The 17,999-nt window shown below is 42.7% G+C and overlaps 1 protein-coding gene across 1 annotated transcript; it reads right to left on the bottom strand.

The window, feature by feature from the left end:
* Positions 1–9,571: 9,571 nt before the first annotated feature.
* Positions 9,572–15,488, bottom strand: LOC131891764 (MFS-type transporter SLC18B1-like). The gene is made up of 8 exons (XM_059241414.1): positions 15,344–15,488; positions 15,195–15,280; positions 14,927–15,123; positions 12,275–12,405; positions 11,572–11,768; positions 11,334–11,516; positions 10,502–10,754; positions 9,572–9,859 (listed from the first exon to the last, which is right to left on the bottom strand). The coding sequence occupies exons 1-8, from the start codon at positions 15,423–15,425 to the stop codon at positions 9,660–9,662; spliced, it is 1,329 nt and encodes a 442-aa protein (XP_059097397.1). The 5' UTR covers positions 15,426–15,488; the 3' UTR covers positions 9,572–9,659.
* Positions 15,489–17,999: the final 2,511 nt, after the last annotated feature.

The raw sequence follows: 17,999 nt of genomic DNA, 5'->3' as shown, positions 1-17,999 counted from the left end.
GCCGGGCCCGTCTCCGGCCGTCGCCTCCGGGCTCTGCCCCAATTGGGACACGGTCACGCCCATGACCCCCACGTCGTTGTGCAATGCCATTGCTGGGCTCACTAAGCTGCCATCCAGCATTGACGCCCCCGTCTTGCCTCTCCTGGCCTACTGCTGGGCCATCAACTGCACCAAGGCCTCCATCCGCGTCACTGATAGCTCCACTGGTATCAAGTGGCTGGCGGACACATGAGCCGCCCCCTCATTCACGCTGGCAACATCCGACAACAGGCTTTCTTGTCTGGCCCCCAACAATTGCCTCTTCAAGATGGCTGATGGCTGCACATGCCCTGTTTATAAATCAGGCGCTTCTCCGTCTAGCTCGCCACCCTGGGCACCTTTGAACTGGCCGCCTACGTTGCGGACGTAAACAAATTCATCGTTGGCTACAATTTTCTTGGCCATGCACGCCTCCTGGTGGACTGCCACAACTCGCGCCTGCAAAACTCTGCCCGGACCCTTTGTCTCTGGCTTGCAACTCATACTCCATCAACGCAGTACTCGTCCCTTGCTCTCCCCCACGGCTGGCGTCCGGCCCCCTTTGTGGTGCTGCCGTTGTTGCCTTCCCGACGACGTGGCAGCCGTAGACGGCCTAAGGCCACCAAGATCTCCAAACCCAAGTACAACGTTGTCTGCTTAATCAAGTTCAAGCCAAACACTTCTCATGACACAGATCTAGGCCTGCCCCCGCGTATGTTTGGTCCAAAACGTAACGCCGCTAAGGCCGCCCTGGACAAGCTACTGGCTGCGGTGACCATCCGGCCTACGTCCTCCAGTGGCATTGGCCCATTACGTTATTGCCAAGCCTGATGGTTCTTTTCCGCCCATGTGGGAGACTGCCAACTTAACTACCACACTATTAAGGATGCGTACCCCTTGCCTTGCTTGGACAACATGCTTGCTGCCATGACCGGCTCTGAGGACTTCAGCTGCCTCGATCTTGCAAAGGCGTTTAACCAGGTCCCCGTTGACCTCCTCCTCAAGCTGATGATGATGATTTATTTCGGGGACTTTGTTGATATGGTATGAACGGGAATGATAATAATGGTCGACAACAAAGAGTATTCCAAAGGCTCTGTGGCCAAAGTCCGGCAGTGGGGCTTTGGCAAGAACGCGTCCTTCATGGCCATCAAAGCCGGAATTGCAACCGCCACTCAACTTTCCTTCACAGACCCCACGTCCCCACCCACTCGTCACAGACGCCTCAACTACGCGGTGTTTGCTGTCCTTGAGCAGGACCACGGCCTGCCTCCGGCTTCTGCTGGAGACTGGCGCCCAGTCACCTTCTTCAGCAAGACCATGTCTGACACCGAGCAATGCTTAAGCCATTTGACAGGGAGCTGCTTGCCTTGAAGTGAGCAGTGCACAAGTTCTGACACATCCTCAATGGCGTCTCCCCCGCCTACCTGCATGTCCAACGGATCACATGGCCCTCATCCACGCCTTTTGAAAGTCCCCAGCCAATCACAAGTCCAAAAGAATTGCTCGCAGCCTCACTGAGCTTTCCAAGGTTGCAACAGACATCCGCCATGGACAACGGCAGTGAGATCCTTGTGGACACCCATTTTGGCCAGTGAGCGCCTCTCGGCCCCGTCCGCTTCCGGAAGGTGGCCTTCAAATCATTCAACAACCTGGCCCATGCCGGCGGACCTGCACTTTGACCTGGTTGGCCCCCAGATTCCGGCAAGGCGTCATCTACCTTTTGACGGCTGTCAATTGCTTCACCCTCTGGGCTGAGGCCATCCCCATGCCCAACGCCAACACCTTGCGTGCAAACCATCTTTAAATCCTGGATTGCCCGCTTTGGTGTCCCCTCGCTTGTCGTCAGCAATTGGGTGTGCGCACTTTGTGTCCAACTTGTGGCATGCATTGGCCATGTACCTCGGCTACCATGTAAAGCTCCTATCACCAAATGGCAAACGACATCATTGAGCTCTTTCACTGCCGCCTCAAGGAGTCACTAAAAGCCCGGCTCGATGCCTACAATGGCGAATGAATAGTCTTCGTACTGCCATCCTTCTAGGCCTCCGCACAGCTGTGAAGTCAGACCTAGGCTGCAGCCCGCGGTATTGGTCCACAGCGCCCTCCCTCAACCTCCCCAACTTCCAGCGCCCAAGCACCTCCACCTTTGTCAACATTGATGTTTTGTTGAGGAGTTGCTTACTGCTGTGGACGGCCACGTTTTCACGCCGCCCGCTTGGCACCAAGGTTCCGCCCTTGCCACGCCCACCGGTGGTCCTCACCGTCTCCTCAAGGGCATGGAAGTGGCTACTCATGTCTGGAGCGGGGCGACTTGGTCTGCCAGCCCCTTGAGCGCCATATAAGGGCCCCTAACACGTGGTGAGCCGGACTTACAAGTTCTCCATCGTGGTCAGGAATGCGCCCCACACCTCCATCGCAGTGGAGGGCCTAAAACCCGCCTTGGCCCTTATAGCCCCTTCTCGATGCCCCTTGTTCCACCACTGTCAGCACTCTGGTTTGCCACGCAACCATTTTCTTTTCTTGGTGAGGTCTCCTTTTTCACGTGCTCTGTAGTAATAATTCGCTTTTTCCTGCTCTGCCATCTTTGTTTTTCATGCCCGTTCAAAATTGTCTTTTTCTTCTTTCTTCTTTTTGCTCACTTCCTTCTCATTTTTGAGTCCTCCCATTGATGTCCGGCCTGGGTGGATTATGTAGCCCGGACTCCCTACCTGGGCTGATGATGAGAAAAATAGCTGAAAAATAAACAGTATCATTTTCAATTCAAAGCGAGTTAGCTTTTTTCCCTTGGCCCAGTCAACATCGAAGCTATAGATTGCCAGGTGCTCTCGGGTCCGTTGAAGGTGGCATTGTCCAAACGCAGAGGGAGGCTTCTCAAAAGTCCTTAAGAGAGGCTTATGGTCAGTGACAACCAGAAAGCTTGAAATACGGCAAGATAGTGATCACACTTTCAATTGTCCACAGAATTGCGTTTGCCGCCAGTTCCGCGGTCGCGTAATTTTTGTGGAAGTGAGATGTTGAAAATCGGGAAGGAAAGTTGTTAACTGTCAATCATAGCTCCGTAATATTTTTTGGTGTCGGGAAAGATTTTATGGACGCCAACTTACTGGGGTTAGGGCTGATCCCATCACCCCTAACGATGAAAGCCATTTCAGCTGTCCAAGAAGACTTTGATTCCCACAGACTGACATAGCAAGAGGACCAGATGCAACAGAGATGGAATACAGAATGGCATATCGGAAGACCTGCATGATGGTAGTGCCCTTTTATCAAATTGTCGTCAACGATTTGAAGAGATCTCATACTGCATCATCTGTTTTCACGTTGAAGATACAAAGATGAAGATCAAAATAGACCCAGAACAACAGATACATTAAGCTTTGCCATGTAACGACTGCCCGTCAGATACCCATCCACCACCAGGGTCCTTTGGCGGCTTTGATGCACGAGCTGGAAGAGGCATGAGTTATGGAGTGCTACGACGGCCACCAGCCCAGGGCATATTGTGCCAAAGCCCAGGGCGGGAAGAAAGTGAGGCTGGATGACTGATTATTGCCAGCATACCATAGTTGTCCTGTCGGCCAGTCCGGCCTTTTCCAAGCGCCATCGACCTGATGAAAAAGATCCACTCCACGTCGCTGCAACGGTTTGTGAAGCTTGATTGCCCACAGGGGTACTTCCTAATCCAGTTGGATCTTGACAGCTCAAAGTTGACCACATTTATGCTACCAATCAGAAAGCGGCGTTATGTCGTCGCGCGCCATGGGGTTAAAATCAAGTAACCAGAATAGTGCAGTCTGGCGAGTGCCTATCTGAAGTCTAATCCGGAGCTAGAGCTCTGTAAACCCCTTGGACAAAGTCTGTTAACGGGGAGACAACTGTGCCATGTAAAGATGGAAGCAGACAAAGCAGAAATGCAGGAAAGAATGAGGAACAATCCAGTAGTGAGGAAGCAGAATACAAGTGTTAATTTTGCTGGTCAGCTGAAAAGGGAAAAAGGCTGCAATACCAGAGTGGCCATTGAACATTAAATACAGATATATGGAGGGCTGATCCAAGAATACTACATGAACATAATCTAATAAAGACGTTGCCTCATCATAGCGTCTTTCAGAATTGATGCAAGTCTCAAATGGAGGCTCCAATTCACGAGGTCCAAAACAAAAATATTTATATGGCCTTTCCCCATCTGTATTTTACAGTAATTTTCACTATTTCTTTTCATTTTGTTTCAAAGAACTTCCCTATTTAAAAAAGTATCCATTTTTTCTCCTTTTCCAATTGCAATTCATCTATTTTGTTTTCAATGTGAAAACTTTTGGTCCAAATTCATCAATTTCCAATCCGGTCTGTTGTAGACATGTTTTGTACATGTATATCTCATACAAATGACTCATATACGACAATATCTTCTTAGGTTTGTGATGGAATGAAGAGGCCGACTTTTGCTCTCCATTGTCGGAAACTGTTTCTTGGTCGTCGCATTCATCTTTATAGGACCCGCTCCATTTATAACCAGATTGCCGACTCGGTTCATTGATTTTGGAGATGCCCTCTTGGGTTAGCAAACAGGATTGGGTATCAGTCTCCTCGTTTTCAAGAGCTTATAGGGAATCCATCCAACAAGGATATCGAGATGACGTCAGCACCTATTTGATTGTAACAGTAAGATAGAAATCGAAAATCCCTACTTTTAGATCTCAAGTCCAGCGCTTCTAATTGTGTGTTCCCAAAAATTTGCGTTAGGAAAATTGAGTCAAAACCTTAAAGTACTAGATTTTTGACGTTCGATAGCGTTAATAAACATGAGCAGTGTAGATTAACAGAATTAGGACTATTTTTCTTGAAAGAACTAAAATGAAAGATTAAAATCCGTTGAGTTATTACCACTCAAACCTTTTTAGTTCGACTTCCAATGAATTTGAAAGGGCAGTCATGGATTGCTAAACCTTGAAGATAGAGTTAATGTGGAACAGTGTGTTGCAAAAATTTGTACAAATTTGATTTGTAAGATGCATACAGATCCAGGCCTACGTGCTCCCACAAGGATATGACAGGGAAGCAAATTTTACAATGTAGGAGTCCAAGAAAGAAGAGAGCACGACTTAACAGTTTAGCTATTCTGGCTTGAAGGTGCTCTCAAATGGCAGCCATCAGTTTTCCAACAGTTATCTCGGTGAGCGGTTTTTCCTACCATTGCTGAACTCCACCAGCATCATTTCCGTCAACATTGAACTCCCACAGTGAACTCTGCCAACGGCAATCTCAGCCATAGAAATCCTTTCACCACGGATATCTCCGCCAACGGCAATTTCCGCATGGTTAACTCCACCAAGAGTGAATTCCTCCGCGGATAACTCCTCTTCACTGTGCAGGAATATATACCGCACCCGTTGGTATATATTCTTTTTTATGCTCATGTATTCTTTCAACTTTTTTCGCCTTCCAATATTTTAATCCCAAAATTAGGTATTCCTGTATTTTGCTTGAGTACATCTTGACAATCCCATTTTCACAGCATGGGGGCGTATATCTACAGTTTGTCCCGAAATTGAGTTCATCCTCTTCTATTGCTCTATGCATTTGGCTATTGCTTACCTGGGTAGCCACGCCAAGCTCAATACGAAATTTCTGATGCGATTGGTTGCACTCTTGACTAGGACTTTTCTTGAGTTTTCATCTAAAATATGTCTCCAAAACTTTTAACGTTTTTTGTTGGTAGCATGGACATTAATTACGAGCATCAAAGTAAATTAACTCCTTGCTGGTGGTATACTCATAGGTTTTTTGATTGGAGACAAGTCTGGAAGAGTTGCTGAGCCTCTTCCACATGTAGCGAACTGAACATCTAGATCCTCTAGCTAGACAGAGGCAATCCTGTTTCTTAAAAAGTTTCCTCATAGCAACTGTGAACTGAGCCAGATCAGGTAAGGAAAATCCAAGTTGCTATAGGCCATGTATGATTGCCAGATGGTGGCTGTTGACTAGATGTTGTAGGATTTGACTATGAATCCATCCTCCATCCGGGTCACCACAGTCCACCGCGTCCTCCCCAACCATCCAGGCATTGACGCCTCCCCAGCCGCTTGGACACCCCACGGTCGACCTGAACCAGTCACCATTGCAGCCACGGACCTTTCCGTTGCACCCATGGGTGGGTCACTGCAACCACGGGCCTTCCGTACGCACCACGCTCTCGTTGCGACCACGGCCATCCCGCACGCATTCATGTCTCTTCTGCGCCCACGTTCTGCATTCGTCTGAGGGAAGGTTCTACCGCCTTGACACGGCTATTACCGGCTGTGCATGTACCTGATGGTGGCTGTTGACTAGATGTTTATTGCTTATTTGTGGAGGAGTTTATACACGGAGAAATGCTGATCATGCACAGAGTTTGATTCGTAAGATAGGGGTCTAGAGATTGAGGAAAACGCCGTGACTTTGGCCAAAGTCAACCGGATTTCTCTGGCTGCAAAACACGCATGGTTTTGCTCGCTTTTTTGGTCTAACCCGGCAGTGCATTGCTCTCTTAACGGACTTTTACAAGGCTTTGTGTACTCCCCCCAATGGGAGCACCAGGAGGTTGGAACTTCCACACCAACCCAATTTGCTTTCCGTAGGTTTTATCTCTCTCTTTTTTTAATGATGTGAAGTCAGAAATAAAAGATCTAAAATAGAATAGAGTTGCGGAAAATAGGAAGTGGGCACTGATTGTGCCTTAAAAAAAGCTTACAAATATCTTCTTTGTTTCTGGCTACATACCAGAATATTGGAACAAGCCCATGTACTCCAAGCAGGGGACAGTTTGGCCCAAAACTATTGACAAATAGACCTTTTCTAACTTTTCGCAAGTGTTGCAAAATGTAATGAGCAGGGCTCGGGAAAAAATCTTTTTTCATGGCCAAATAATCACAAAAAAAGTTTTAAAGGCATGAAGTAATTCTCTTTTCACAGGAAATAAGTTTCTAAAACGCAAAAAATACTCATAAAAAGATAATGTGAAACAAATTTTGCAAAAGTTTGAAACAATTACCAGAGGTTTCAATGTTTCTCACTATTCCAAAGTCTTTGCAAATCGAAGTTGTCTCCTAACTTGGACCCCAAATTAATACCCTAAACCATGGCGGCTTCGAAATCAAATTTTATTCCTCTGGGTGATTTATTTTAGCCATCTTACAGGGTCAAGAGACCTAGGCTAAAATGCAAATTTCTTTATATTTGCTCTTTTGTGTGTATAGTACTGGGATTTTAATTGCATTTTCATGAGAAACGAGAGCTTTTGCCAAAAGGGCTAGCAGGAATAATGTGAGAATTAGAGAACTGCTATCTTATTGCAACAAACTGCAAAAAATTGAGACAGTAAAGTATATAAAGGAGGTACAAAAGGTATCTTTTACGATTCATCTCTAAAAATATCTATGAGCTTTTTCCTGAACCTGGTTTTAGAGTTAATTGGAGTGAATGTCAAAGTTTTTGCTTTTTAGCTCTCAGAAAAACAAAGAAATACCTACTTTTCTTACAGGTTCCTTCAATGTTATATTGAATGAGCAAGTAAATACCACACATACTTTTTTAAGAAAGGTCAGCAAAGATAGCTCTTGTATCCCTCGCTCTTATTAGGGTTCCGCACTCTCATTGGCTCAGACATGGTGCCCTGTTTGGTGACTTTTATTGTCAAGTATTGTCCCAAAATGAGGTGCTAATGGCGCGTCTATACTAGAGCTGTGTATCAGGTCCGACTTTTCGGATTCGGATCGCATTGACCAAAAAAATTCTATTCGGATTGGGAAAAAATCAGATTCAGATGCCGTCGGATTGAACATTTCGTTCGGAATCGGATTTGGATTTGAATTTGGGGAATGAAAAAATCGAATTGGGTTCGGATCCGATTCAAGTCCAAAATTGCAAGACAAACCAAATGAATTCATGAAGTGGACTTTTGAAGTCCGATTATGATACTTTATTTGCGTGATTATCAATTTGTAGCATGGCGTTGACGTTATCATGTCATCCTCCTCAATACCAGGAGTTATCTCAAGGAGTACTGTAGGCATGGAGGCGGACAGTGTGTACCAAGCAGTCAGCAAGGGGGAAACGTAATTGTTCAATTCAATAGGTTAAAAGAGTGATTTTTTAAAATTTGGTTCTGAGGTCAGTTCATATCAATCCACTAATGTTACTTTCATCCACTTTGGGAATATTGTTATCTAAAAGGGTATATAATGTATAAAATATTCAAAATTGTTGTAAATGCCCGGTGATTTTAATTTCTCCAATATTTGATTCTTCTGTAAATGGTAATTATTTACATCCGGATGTATTTGCTTTGGCAGCTACATAAACTTTCAGCCATTAAAAATTAAAACCAAACGAGTGTCAAGATATCTAGAGAGCTCTATTATGTACCTTAATGCAGGTTCAATAAATCAGAAATCCAGTGTTTTTGAAGAAAGCGGTAAGTGTCAGGTGTGATTTTTTTTGTTGAACATCCCTTGCACATTATTATTTCAGAAGGATGGGAAACTTGATGAATTACCACAAACTTTGCTGGACCTTCAAATTAATATTAACCAGAACTAACAGAGTACACTTGATGTATCTAAAAAGATCAAATGCATCTTATAATCAAAATACCAAACAGTATATAATTTATACCAATAATTAACGTGAATTCAATATGAATCAACGCTGAACAGATGGTTTGTTGGTTTTCTTCGTTCCCACTATTTCTTGAAGAGTATTATGGTGTGGTTATTGGCCAGATCACTATGCAAGACAACAACTTTGCAGGCTAGGCTCAAAATATGGAATGAGGTCCCAAGGCCTGATTGCAAGCACAAACACCTAGACAACTAGACAATCAAAAACCTACTCATTTGCTAGTACTTAAGGGCCCACAAGTCGGTGCCTCAGTGCTGGATGCAGGTGGTTGTTACTAGCCGGCTGGGGATAGAAATGAAATTTGAGGTGGCTTCTTACATCATTTCTATAGAACTTTAATGCCTCTCCAGGTGCCAGTAATGCGGTTGACAATTTAGGGAGTAATGGGCATACAAATGATTCATCTGGGTTGTTGATCTGAGGGTGAACGCACTTGGTTTGTCATGTCCTGGGCTCTTCCATGTAACGAAATATTCAAGGGCAATCAATGATTGACATTCTTTTACATAGATTCACTGATTGGCAGAATGACACTCACTCACACACAAAATTTTTGCGTCCATAACCACATGTCAATAATATCAACTTTTTCATATTGGTTCACCGCTTTCTTGGTTTTGATGAATCCATATCGAGCTCCCTAGGGTGCTAACATTCCAAAACTGATAAATTGAGTCACCTACACCTGGCGTGGTACAGTTGTGTCATAACGCAATGCTTCCACCATTATTTCACAATCTTCCTTAAAGCACCCTCTCCATTCTCTTGGGTAGATTTCCAAGCTAGAGCTACCAAATTTAGTATGCACATTTTTTGTCTCTCCATCCTCCTAAAGCAACTTACGGAACAAAAATGTTTGAGTTCTCGGTTTTAGTATTGAAGTCAAGTGTGAGAAAATATTCCAATTTGGCATGGGGTATTTGGGGTGCACAATTGTTGGTTCAGAGCTATAAGATTAAAATAATGAGGCAAGAATTATTTTAAGATAGGTTTTCATATTTGTTTTGTGTCTTGGATCCCCTCTTGTCAAAGAAGTACAGAATGCAATCCAGGATCGTCATCAAAAGGAACATGAACATTGAGATTTGACTGGTATAAGGGAATCCGATGGCGTTCACAATGATTCCAGCTATAGTAGGACCAAGGAAGTTGCCCAAATGAAATGACGCTGTCCAAAGACCTATGGATTCAGAGAAAAAATGTGAACCCAAATTCAGGGCAGCATATGGTATCTTTCCACTGCATAGACCCTGGTTCAATCCAAGGCTGACTAGGTCCAAGCTTCTATGCAATATCTTAATTACAAACTGAGCTCCTGTTTGAACAGTTTAAACGGGCGACCCTGCAATCATTCCCGACGGTTAGATAAAAGCTAATGCTGGTTGTGATAACGGAGTGGGAAAATCCCTTGATTGGGACACCCACCCATCATGAGATGGCAGGCCAAGCCAGGTAGCAGCCATATGACTCCGTAACAACCAACCAAACAAACAATCAATCAATCAATCATTTAAAGCCGTCTCAATAAAATTTTGTCATTAGTTTGTGGTTTGCAGTGGGTTCAAACCCCGATACCGGAAGTCAATCTTGAAGGGAAGAGCGAGGTGTAATGGCTAGCTAGTGCAATTTCCTCGCTGGAGATACCCTCTTGGTTTCATCCAAACCAAAGGAGAAAGAAAAGAAAGAGAGCAAAACGGAGGCCCGTTTTTCAAAACTCATTCTTAGCTCAGACTTAAAGACGATATTAAGCACCTTGTTTGATTAATCGTGCTGTACTTTGGATACCTCTTTAAAATGGACTTTTTATCATTTAGATACTTACTTGTTAAGACGAAATAAGTATCGACATCATCCCGGTACCCTTGTCGAATGCATTCCTTGTAGGCTCTGGAAAACGTGGAGACCGACACCAATCCATAACCTAACCCTAGGAATGGCATCATCCCTAAGATTAATGGTACCGAGGGCGCCAATCCAACCAAGAATGGGGAGGGTCCAATAAAGATGAATGCGGTGAACAGAAGGAAATTGCCAACAATTGAAAGCAAGATTGGGCACTTCATTTTATCACACACCTAGAAATTAGTAGTCTTTAACGTTTGTAATGCATGAGGCAACTTTCTGGGTATGACAGTTATTTGATTTAACTGATTGTTTTACGCTAGACAATGTGATAAATCCTGCACCTGATAAACTTGTATCGTTAATCCAAAATGTAGTAAGATAGCTTCAGTTATTGATGCATTGGAAAGGGTTTCTATTGCTCTATTGTGCAAAGGTTAAGTAGGCCGTATATGACATAAGCCACCCCCAAAACGAAAAGAAAAGGCCCCCTTCATCCAAAACATTGGTGTCACGTCGAAACGAAAAGCCTTCAGAATTGATGACTTCAAAAGTCGTTATAATAAGGTGCAAACTGGACCGTAGTCCATTCTCATTCTGCCAAGGTGATCAGCCAAGTTTTCTTAATGACAAGCTACACGGTGCATTGTTTTCGCGGCAGTATGAAATCATTTTGCCCAAATTTCGAGTTAAGACAATATTTCTAAAAACTCTTGGCACATATTAGGACTTTTCACTTTTCGGAGCGGACCAACTGCTGGTTATACTGCGAGTGCGGGGAAGATTCGGTCAGTAAATTAAATTGTCCTTACGTAACCAGTTATTGGAGTGGTGACCATGTAACACCCGGCCACAATAAGGAACGCCATGCTGACCTCAAGCTGACTAGCTTGAGCCTCGGTATTTATCATGTGTGGCTGGAGCATTGATTCAAATATTCCGTTTCCATAGAAGAGGACGAATTTGTCGAAGAACGGGAGGCTTAAATTGAAAGACTATGACACACTAAGACTAATGCTGGCTGAAAATTTTCTAATACGTAGACTTTACTTTGAATACGCTTTTGATGGTGAGAGGTGGCTTGGAATCATGAGCCAGGCTTTTATGATCCCTTGCTGCAGTGCCTGGTTTGATGTTTGGAACAATCAAGAGTAGGTCAAAGGCCAAGAAAAGGATAATTCCACCGATGATATAAAATGGAAGGCTAAATCCTCCAAATTCGAACAAAAGTGAGCCCAAAACCGGTCCTAAAGTCATGAAGAGAACCGCTCAGGAACGATGATAACTGGTCAATAATCTAGGTGACTGTTGATCTGATTCTTCAAGAATGACACACAAAACGGTCATGAATGTTGAAACAACTTGATCTTTTTGAGGATCAATGCGAATTTAAGAAATGCGATGTTTGGAGTGCTCAATTTTTGAAAACGGTGGTTTGCAATTTACGAATGCAAACATCTTATACATCTTTGTTTGTTAGTTAATGAATAACTTCAGCGATTTAAAAGGGTTTATCTTGTAATGAAAAAGCAGTCAATGCATAAAGTTTCCATCATTTTTCCAAATCTACTCACTTAACGTAGTAGACAAGCTCAACCTAATTAGCATTTTCGTCTGTTGCAATTACCTCAATTGTCAAGAATCCTCAACAAAGAAAATGTGAAGATGGAGTTAAAACTTACACATTCAAAAGAATCGTAATATTTTGTTCGTTGCATAAATAGCTATCTCGTATACCATATTCAGCACTCACCAATGGTGTATCCTAGACCAAAACACATCTGAGTCCAGCCGGGAATGGACGACTCATAGCCAGGAAGGAGAGCCATGAGAATGCTCACAATTGCAGCGGCACCGGCTGCATTCGCCACACCATCAATAAACCTAAAAAGATATTTTTCATGAGCACTAAGAACATTAATTGTTTACTTGTTAGTATTGAAGATACTATTGAATTACCAGACAAGTCCATTACTAGGGATATACTCGATATTTCCCGCAATTTCTTACATCATCACGGGTTTGGTCATGAAAATATCCTGACAAGAAAAACTGGCCCATCATTACATAGTACAACTGAACCAATGATATAGCTTTGAACACCCACCCACCCTGAAGGTAGGTGGAGATTTTTTTTCTTTTTCTTTGGTTCGTTTTTTCACGGGTTTTTCTAACCTTTACAGCGAATATAATCCCCAGTACTATTAAAACAAAAGGTTATAATTCGTCTATTTATTACCTTTCAATTTTCATATGATATTTGGTCTACCAACGAATTTGACAGGCAGACCGAGCTAGTCCTTGAATGTAGGGTTGATCTGGTATGCTATCTAAAAATTTGTCCAAGTCTGACTTGAAAGATGCTACTGGATCAACAAGGCCTACGTATTCCCTACGAATATCAGAGGGAAGCACATTAAACAATGAAGGAGCCCGAGAAAGAAGAGATGTGGACTTCATTGTCTTAACTAGCCTGGATTCTCAAGGGCTTGAAGGTGCTCTCAAAGCATACATTAAGCCTCAATGGTCCGTAGAATTGACCCTAAATCCTGGGGTTGGTACAAAGCTCATGGATACTTTCGAAGACGTACAGTTTCAGATACCTTTCGTATCTTTTGTGAATATTGTGCAATCCCAACCTTTCTAGCCTCTCCCAAAACGGGAGCTCTCTCATTCATGTGATGTCCCTCCTGAAACATCTTTTACGTGCTGGATCTATCTTAAGCCTGTTCGAGAACAAAGAGTGTATTTAGTGCTACTCTTAAAACGTTGCTTGTTACCACCTTTGGGACCCTTGGGCCTAGGGCTCTATTAGCGTAAATTAATTAGTTGTTCGAGCATTTAGCTGAGTTACGCTTCCAACTGTCTTTTTAGCATCCCCAAAATTTCAATCTTGAGGCAGGGTTCCCTTGAGGAGGTGACTCAGTTTCCACTTCGCTAACACCCCCGGACCACGCACTTCGGTCATTGTACGGGTGCCCTTTCCCACATCCCGAAGGACAAACAAGCCCTATCCCATGGCACAAGCGAACCTCATCACGTGAGACGAACAATCCCTGTAATGTGAGACAGCCGAACCTTTTTCTGATAAATTTCGATTAATTGTTTGCTATTCTCAACTAAAATCGATCTTTTGCATTTGTGAATAATCAGCAGTCTCTAGTTTATGCCTGGCATGGAGGAGATAATCTTGGAACATAAGCGTGTTGAAAAAGATTGCAAATCTATTCGATTAATTGTTTGCTATCCGCAACTAAAATCGATCTTTTGCATTTGTAAATAATCAGCGGTCTCTAGTTAATGCCTGGCATGGAGAAGATAACAAAAATAATGCTTAGAGTCAATTTTCATACATTTCCTCTAATTTTTTGTTTAAATTTCGAAAAAGTAAACATTATTGTCTTTTCCAAAAGAGCAACAATATTTAAAAAAAAAACTGTTTAACCAAAGCAATGCTTCCTCGACCCCTCGGTATCAGAATCTTCGTGTAAAGTATCACATCTCATGTTCCATTTGAATTTTGTCACAGAATTAAAAGACGATTGATGCCTGATTTCTTTGTTTACCACTTTCAAGTCAGTAAATCAACCTCATGATTGAAACCCTCTTGAAACCAACTTGGGCAGCAGCCCTTTGGCAAATTTAAAAGATATGTTTGATTGGGAAGAAATTATCATTTATGTTCTTATGTTTTTGTGTCTTTTCATACCTACTCTCGATTGTACATTGAGCTGAAAATTCAGATTATTGTTGCTTATTGAATACAGATGAATATACGGGTACATCTTGCTTTCTACGAAATTTACGAAGTACGCATTCACGACATTTGCGATGATGATGATTTTTATTTCTCTAATCTTACGTATTACGAATAGTACGTTAAAATAGCTAGAGTACAAGAAAGAGCAAAGCATGCAATATGATATGTCCTTCGGAGTATTGACGGGATCAAATAAATTTTCAAAATCAGGATTGCCAGAAAGCTGGGAAAGTCAAAGCACCACCCTGTCCATCGTAAGGTAAAAGGTTAGCTTTGACCAAAAAAGCAACCCTGGTTTGAACGAAGAAAATCAGGGTTACTCTTTGCGACTAACTAACGGGTTTCCCATGTTCCGTGAGTGACGCCATATGCCACTGAAAATTTAAATTGGTAGCCTTAATTGCAACCTCCCGTGATTATTCATTTGATCCCATCAGTACTACAGACCCCTTTTCAAGTTGGATTATGTACTTTTAAAAAAGTCTCATGATTTTGTTATCAAAAGCGACTTGCTTTTTTGTTCTCTTGCGCCTCTACAAAAAATGAAAAATTTGCTGTGGCAAATTTTCGTTCATCTCTTTGTGATCCCCATTCATATTCCAAAGGTGATACAAAATCTTTCGTGATATTCAAAAGGATACTTGCCTCAACAAATAGGAGAACCCAATAAATGTCCATGTTTCGTTCACATACTCCAAGCTTCCAAAAGCCACGGCTGTCATCCCTTGGACAAATCCACTCACATTGCAAAGGATTTTCGTCCCGATCTTGCCTCCAAAATGAGCAAAAATAGGTGATGAGAGGAAGCCGCCCAAGCTTACGATCCCAAACACCAATCCATACTTTTGAATATCACAAAATCACTGGGCTAATGTGTTAATCATTCATCATACGTAATTAGAAAAGGTAATACCTGCGCAGGAGTGGAGCCCTTTGACTCAGCTTCAGATGGGTAGAAAGCGGGTTGAAGGGATAATAAAAGTCCCCAAGAAATAAAGGCTGAAATTGGAACCATCGTTCATTGTCTCAGTTTCAGTTCGAACCGTAATCAAGTAATTATACTTAGCGCGACTGAAATGGCCAACAGAGTTGACCTGGCTTTGGATGCAAAGATTCCTGAGTTCGTTGTAAGGTCAGAGTCCATGTTAAGTAATATGTAGCTATGCTTGTGGTCACTTTCATGTACTGGAGATAGATGATTTTGCCTCATGTATGCTTTGACCACCATCCGGGAATGAAAAGGGATTAGTACAGGTGTGCTTAATTACTTTGAGCCTTTCAAAACACCACCTTTCTAGGCCTGCGCCTACACCTGTGCACGTATTGGAGAATCAGGAAGTCCACAAATAAGATCCCCCTTTCAAGTTGTGCAAAGATGACTTAAGTATTGTGGCACTAACTTACGGTTTTATAAAATCTATGCAGAACCTCATTTTCGTTGTTTAACAACATTTCCCAGGAACACATTCTCAAACCAAAACTGAATCATTACCTTATAGGTAGAGCTTCACTTACCTGCCGTTATGAGTAAAAAAAAGGATTAAGCACTGACCCAAACTATTGCCATCGTCCTATTCAATATCAAATTTCAATAGGAAAAAATGCTAATTCAAGAGTTATAATAGGGTCGGTGTGATTTATTTCCTGGATTATAAAATGGCGCCATTATATCAGGCCAAATCGCCCTCGTTCAACCAGTCAAGACAATTCCGCGGATTATAAACAAAGGAAAACACTGAATAAAGGTGAGGTTATTGACTATTACTCTGATCATGTCCTTGCTGGTAGGTCAACTATATAATATAGAAAGTTTTATATTTTCTTTTCCAATAACTATATTAGTTAACAAAAAGAAAAGTTTTGAAAGAACATATATTTTTATTGTATAGGCTCTAACTACCTTATAAATCTGCTTAAAACATAAGAAAACTAAACTAAAAAACTTGGATTTATTCGGTGGACGCGTTTACGAGAATAGGTCTCAGTTGCAACGTGCACATTAGGGTGTACGTTACAGTTTCGATAAAGATTCGATGTGTTAGATTAAGGTGGCCACAGGTGTTCACCGTCATGGCGTTTGAATCTGGTCGGGAACTGGTCCTGACCGAGGATATTCTAAAGACAATGTGGTCAATCGGAGAAGGATAGCGCTACTTGGAAGTGCGACAAGAAAGATCAATGAAATAGAACCCCTTATCCTGGACCCGTCGAATTTTTTTAAGGGTTGCTTTGGCCTTGATACAACGGTCAAGAAAAATATGTTGTTACCTATGCAGGCCTAGATAACTTCGCCAGTGATTGTTTTGTGAGAGACGATTTTCTCGAGGACTGGGCATCAGTGGAAAAAAGACCGAAATTCGCCTCACTACCATGAGCTCTACAAATCAAACAGTGGAAACGAAGGCAATTCATGGTCTTGAAATCATGGATCTGGACGAAAACGAGCAGATCTGTTTGCCGACAACATATGCAAGAAAGGAACTTCCAGTTTCATGTTCAGATATAATCAGTGAAGAAGATCTCGAGGGCTGGCCTCATTTGTCGGATGTTCCCTTGTGCATCATTCAAGCGGATGTCGGTCTCATAATAGGAGCTAATGTGCCCGAAGCAATTAAACCACTCGAAGTCGTTAGTGGTCCTCCAACGGGTCCCTATGCCTCCCAGCATCAATTGGGTTAGGCTCTAAATGGACCATTGAGTAGGAAAAGAGTGGGTGATCTGATTCAATGTAATCAAACCAAAGTGGATTTGGAGGAAATCAATATCAAAATTCGCCACATGTATGATGCAGAGTTTCAAGATTCTGGATTGGACAGTCGAGGGCCATCCGTGGATGATACGAAATGGCTCAAAAGGGTAGAAAATTCCATCCGAACTGACGAACGAGGGCATTACGAAATTGCACTACCCTTCCGCGACACAATCCTAAGTTTTCCAAACAATCGCAAGCAAGCTCTTCAACGGCTATTGGAATATTGGAAAAAGGATGCAGCGTGATCAAGATTACAGGAAAGATTACTCAGCTTTTATGCAAACGATGTTGGATAGTGACTTTGCCGAACCAGTTCCAATGAGCGAATTGAAGCCTAAGATGGGACAGGTGTGGTACATCATCCATAACGCGGTGTATCACAAAAGGAAAAAGACCATCAGAATTGTCTTCAATTGTTCATCGAAATTCATGGGAATTTCACTCAACGGCACTCTACTACCTGGACCAGATTTAGTCAACAATTTGTTAGGCGTATTGATCAGATTCAGAGAGAGGAAGATTGCCATTATGGCAGATATATGTAGAGAAAATGTTTTATTAGGTTAAGGTTCCTGAAAAACACTACGACTTCTTGCGATTCTTATGGTACCCTGATGGAGATGTCACTCGAACCCCGCATGAATATCGGTTGAAAGTCCACGTTTTTGGAGCGGTATCATCTCCCAGTTGTGCGAGTTTTGCCCTCCAACAGGCAGTTCGGGATCACGAAGATAAAGTCAGCCGCTCAACAGTCAAGACCATCAAGAACGGGTTTAATGTGGATGATCTTGTTGGCTCTGTGGACGAGGTTACCGAGGCCATAACTCTGCTCAAGGAGATTCGATTAGTTTGTTGTCAGGCTAGGTTCAATCTGACCCAGATCTCCTCAATGATAGAGAAGTCCTATCATCTTTCGACATCAAGGATCTTGCCAAACATTTCCAGTGACTAGATCTGCATCATGAA

This window comes from Tigriopus californicus, chromosome 12 (genome assembly GCF_007210705.1).
Source record: "Tigriopus californicus strain San Diego chromosome 12, Tcal_SD_v2.1, whole genome shotgun sequence".
NCBI lineage: Eukaryota > Metazoa > Arthropoda > Copepoda > Harpacticoida > Harpacticidae > Tigriopus > Tigriopus californicus.
Note: the sequence above shows the minus strand (reverse complement) of the source record. Positions and strands in the feature narration are given on the sequence as shown.

Coding starts and splice junctions, on each gene's coding strand:
- LOC131891764 (XM_059241414.1), bottom strand. CDS start 15,425: ATGGACTCTGACCTTACAACGAACTCAGGAATCTTTGCATCCAAAGCC. Junction 10,755..11,333: donor CCACTCCAATAACTGGTTAC/GTAAGGACAATT, acceptor ACTAATTTCTAG/GTGTGTGATAAAATGAAGTG. Junction 9,860..10,501: donor TACTTATTTCGTCTTAACAA/GTAAGTATCTAA, acceptor CTGAATCCATAG/GTCTTTGGACAGCGTCATTT.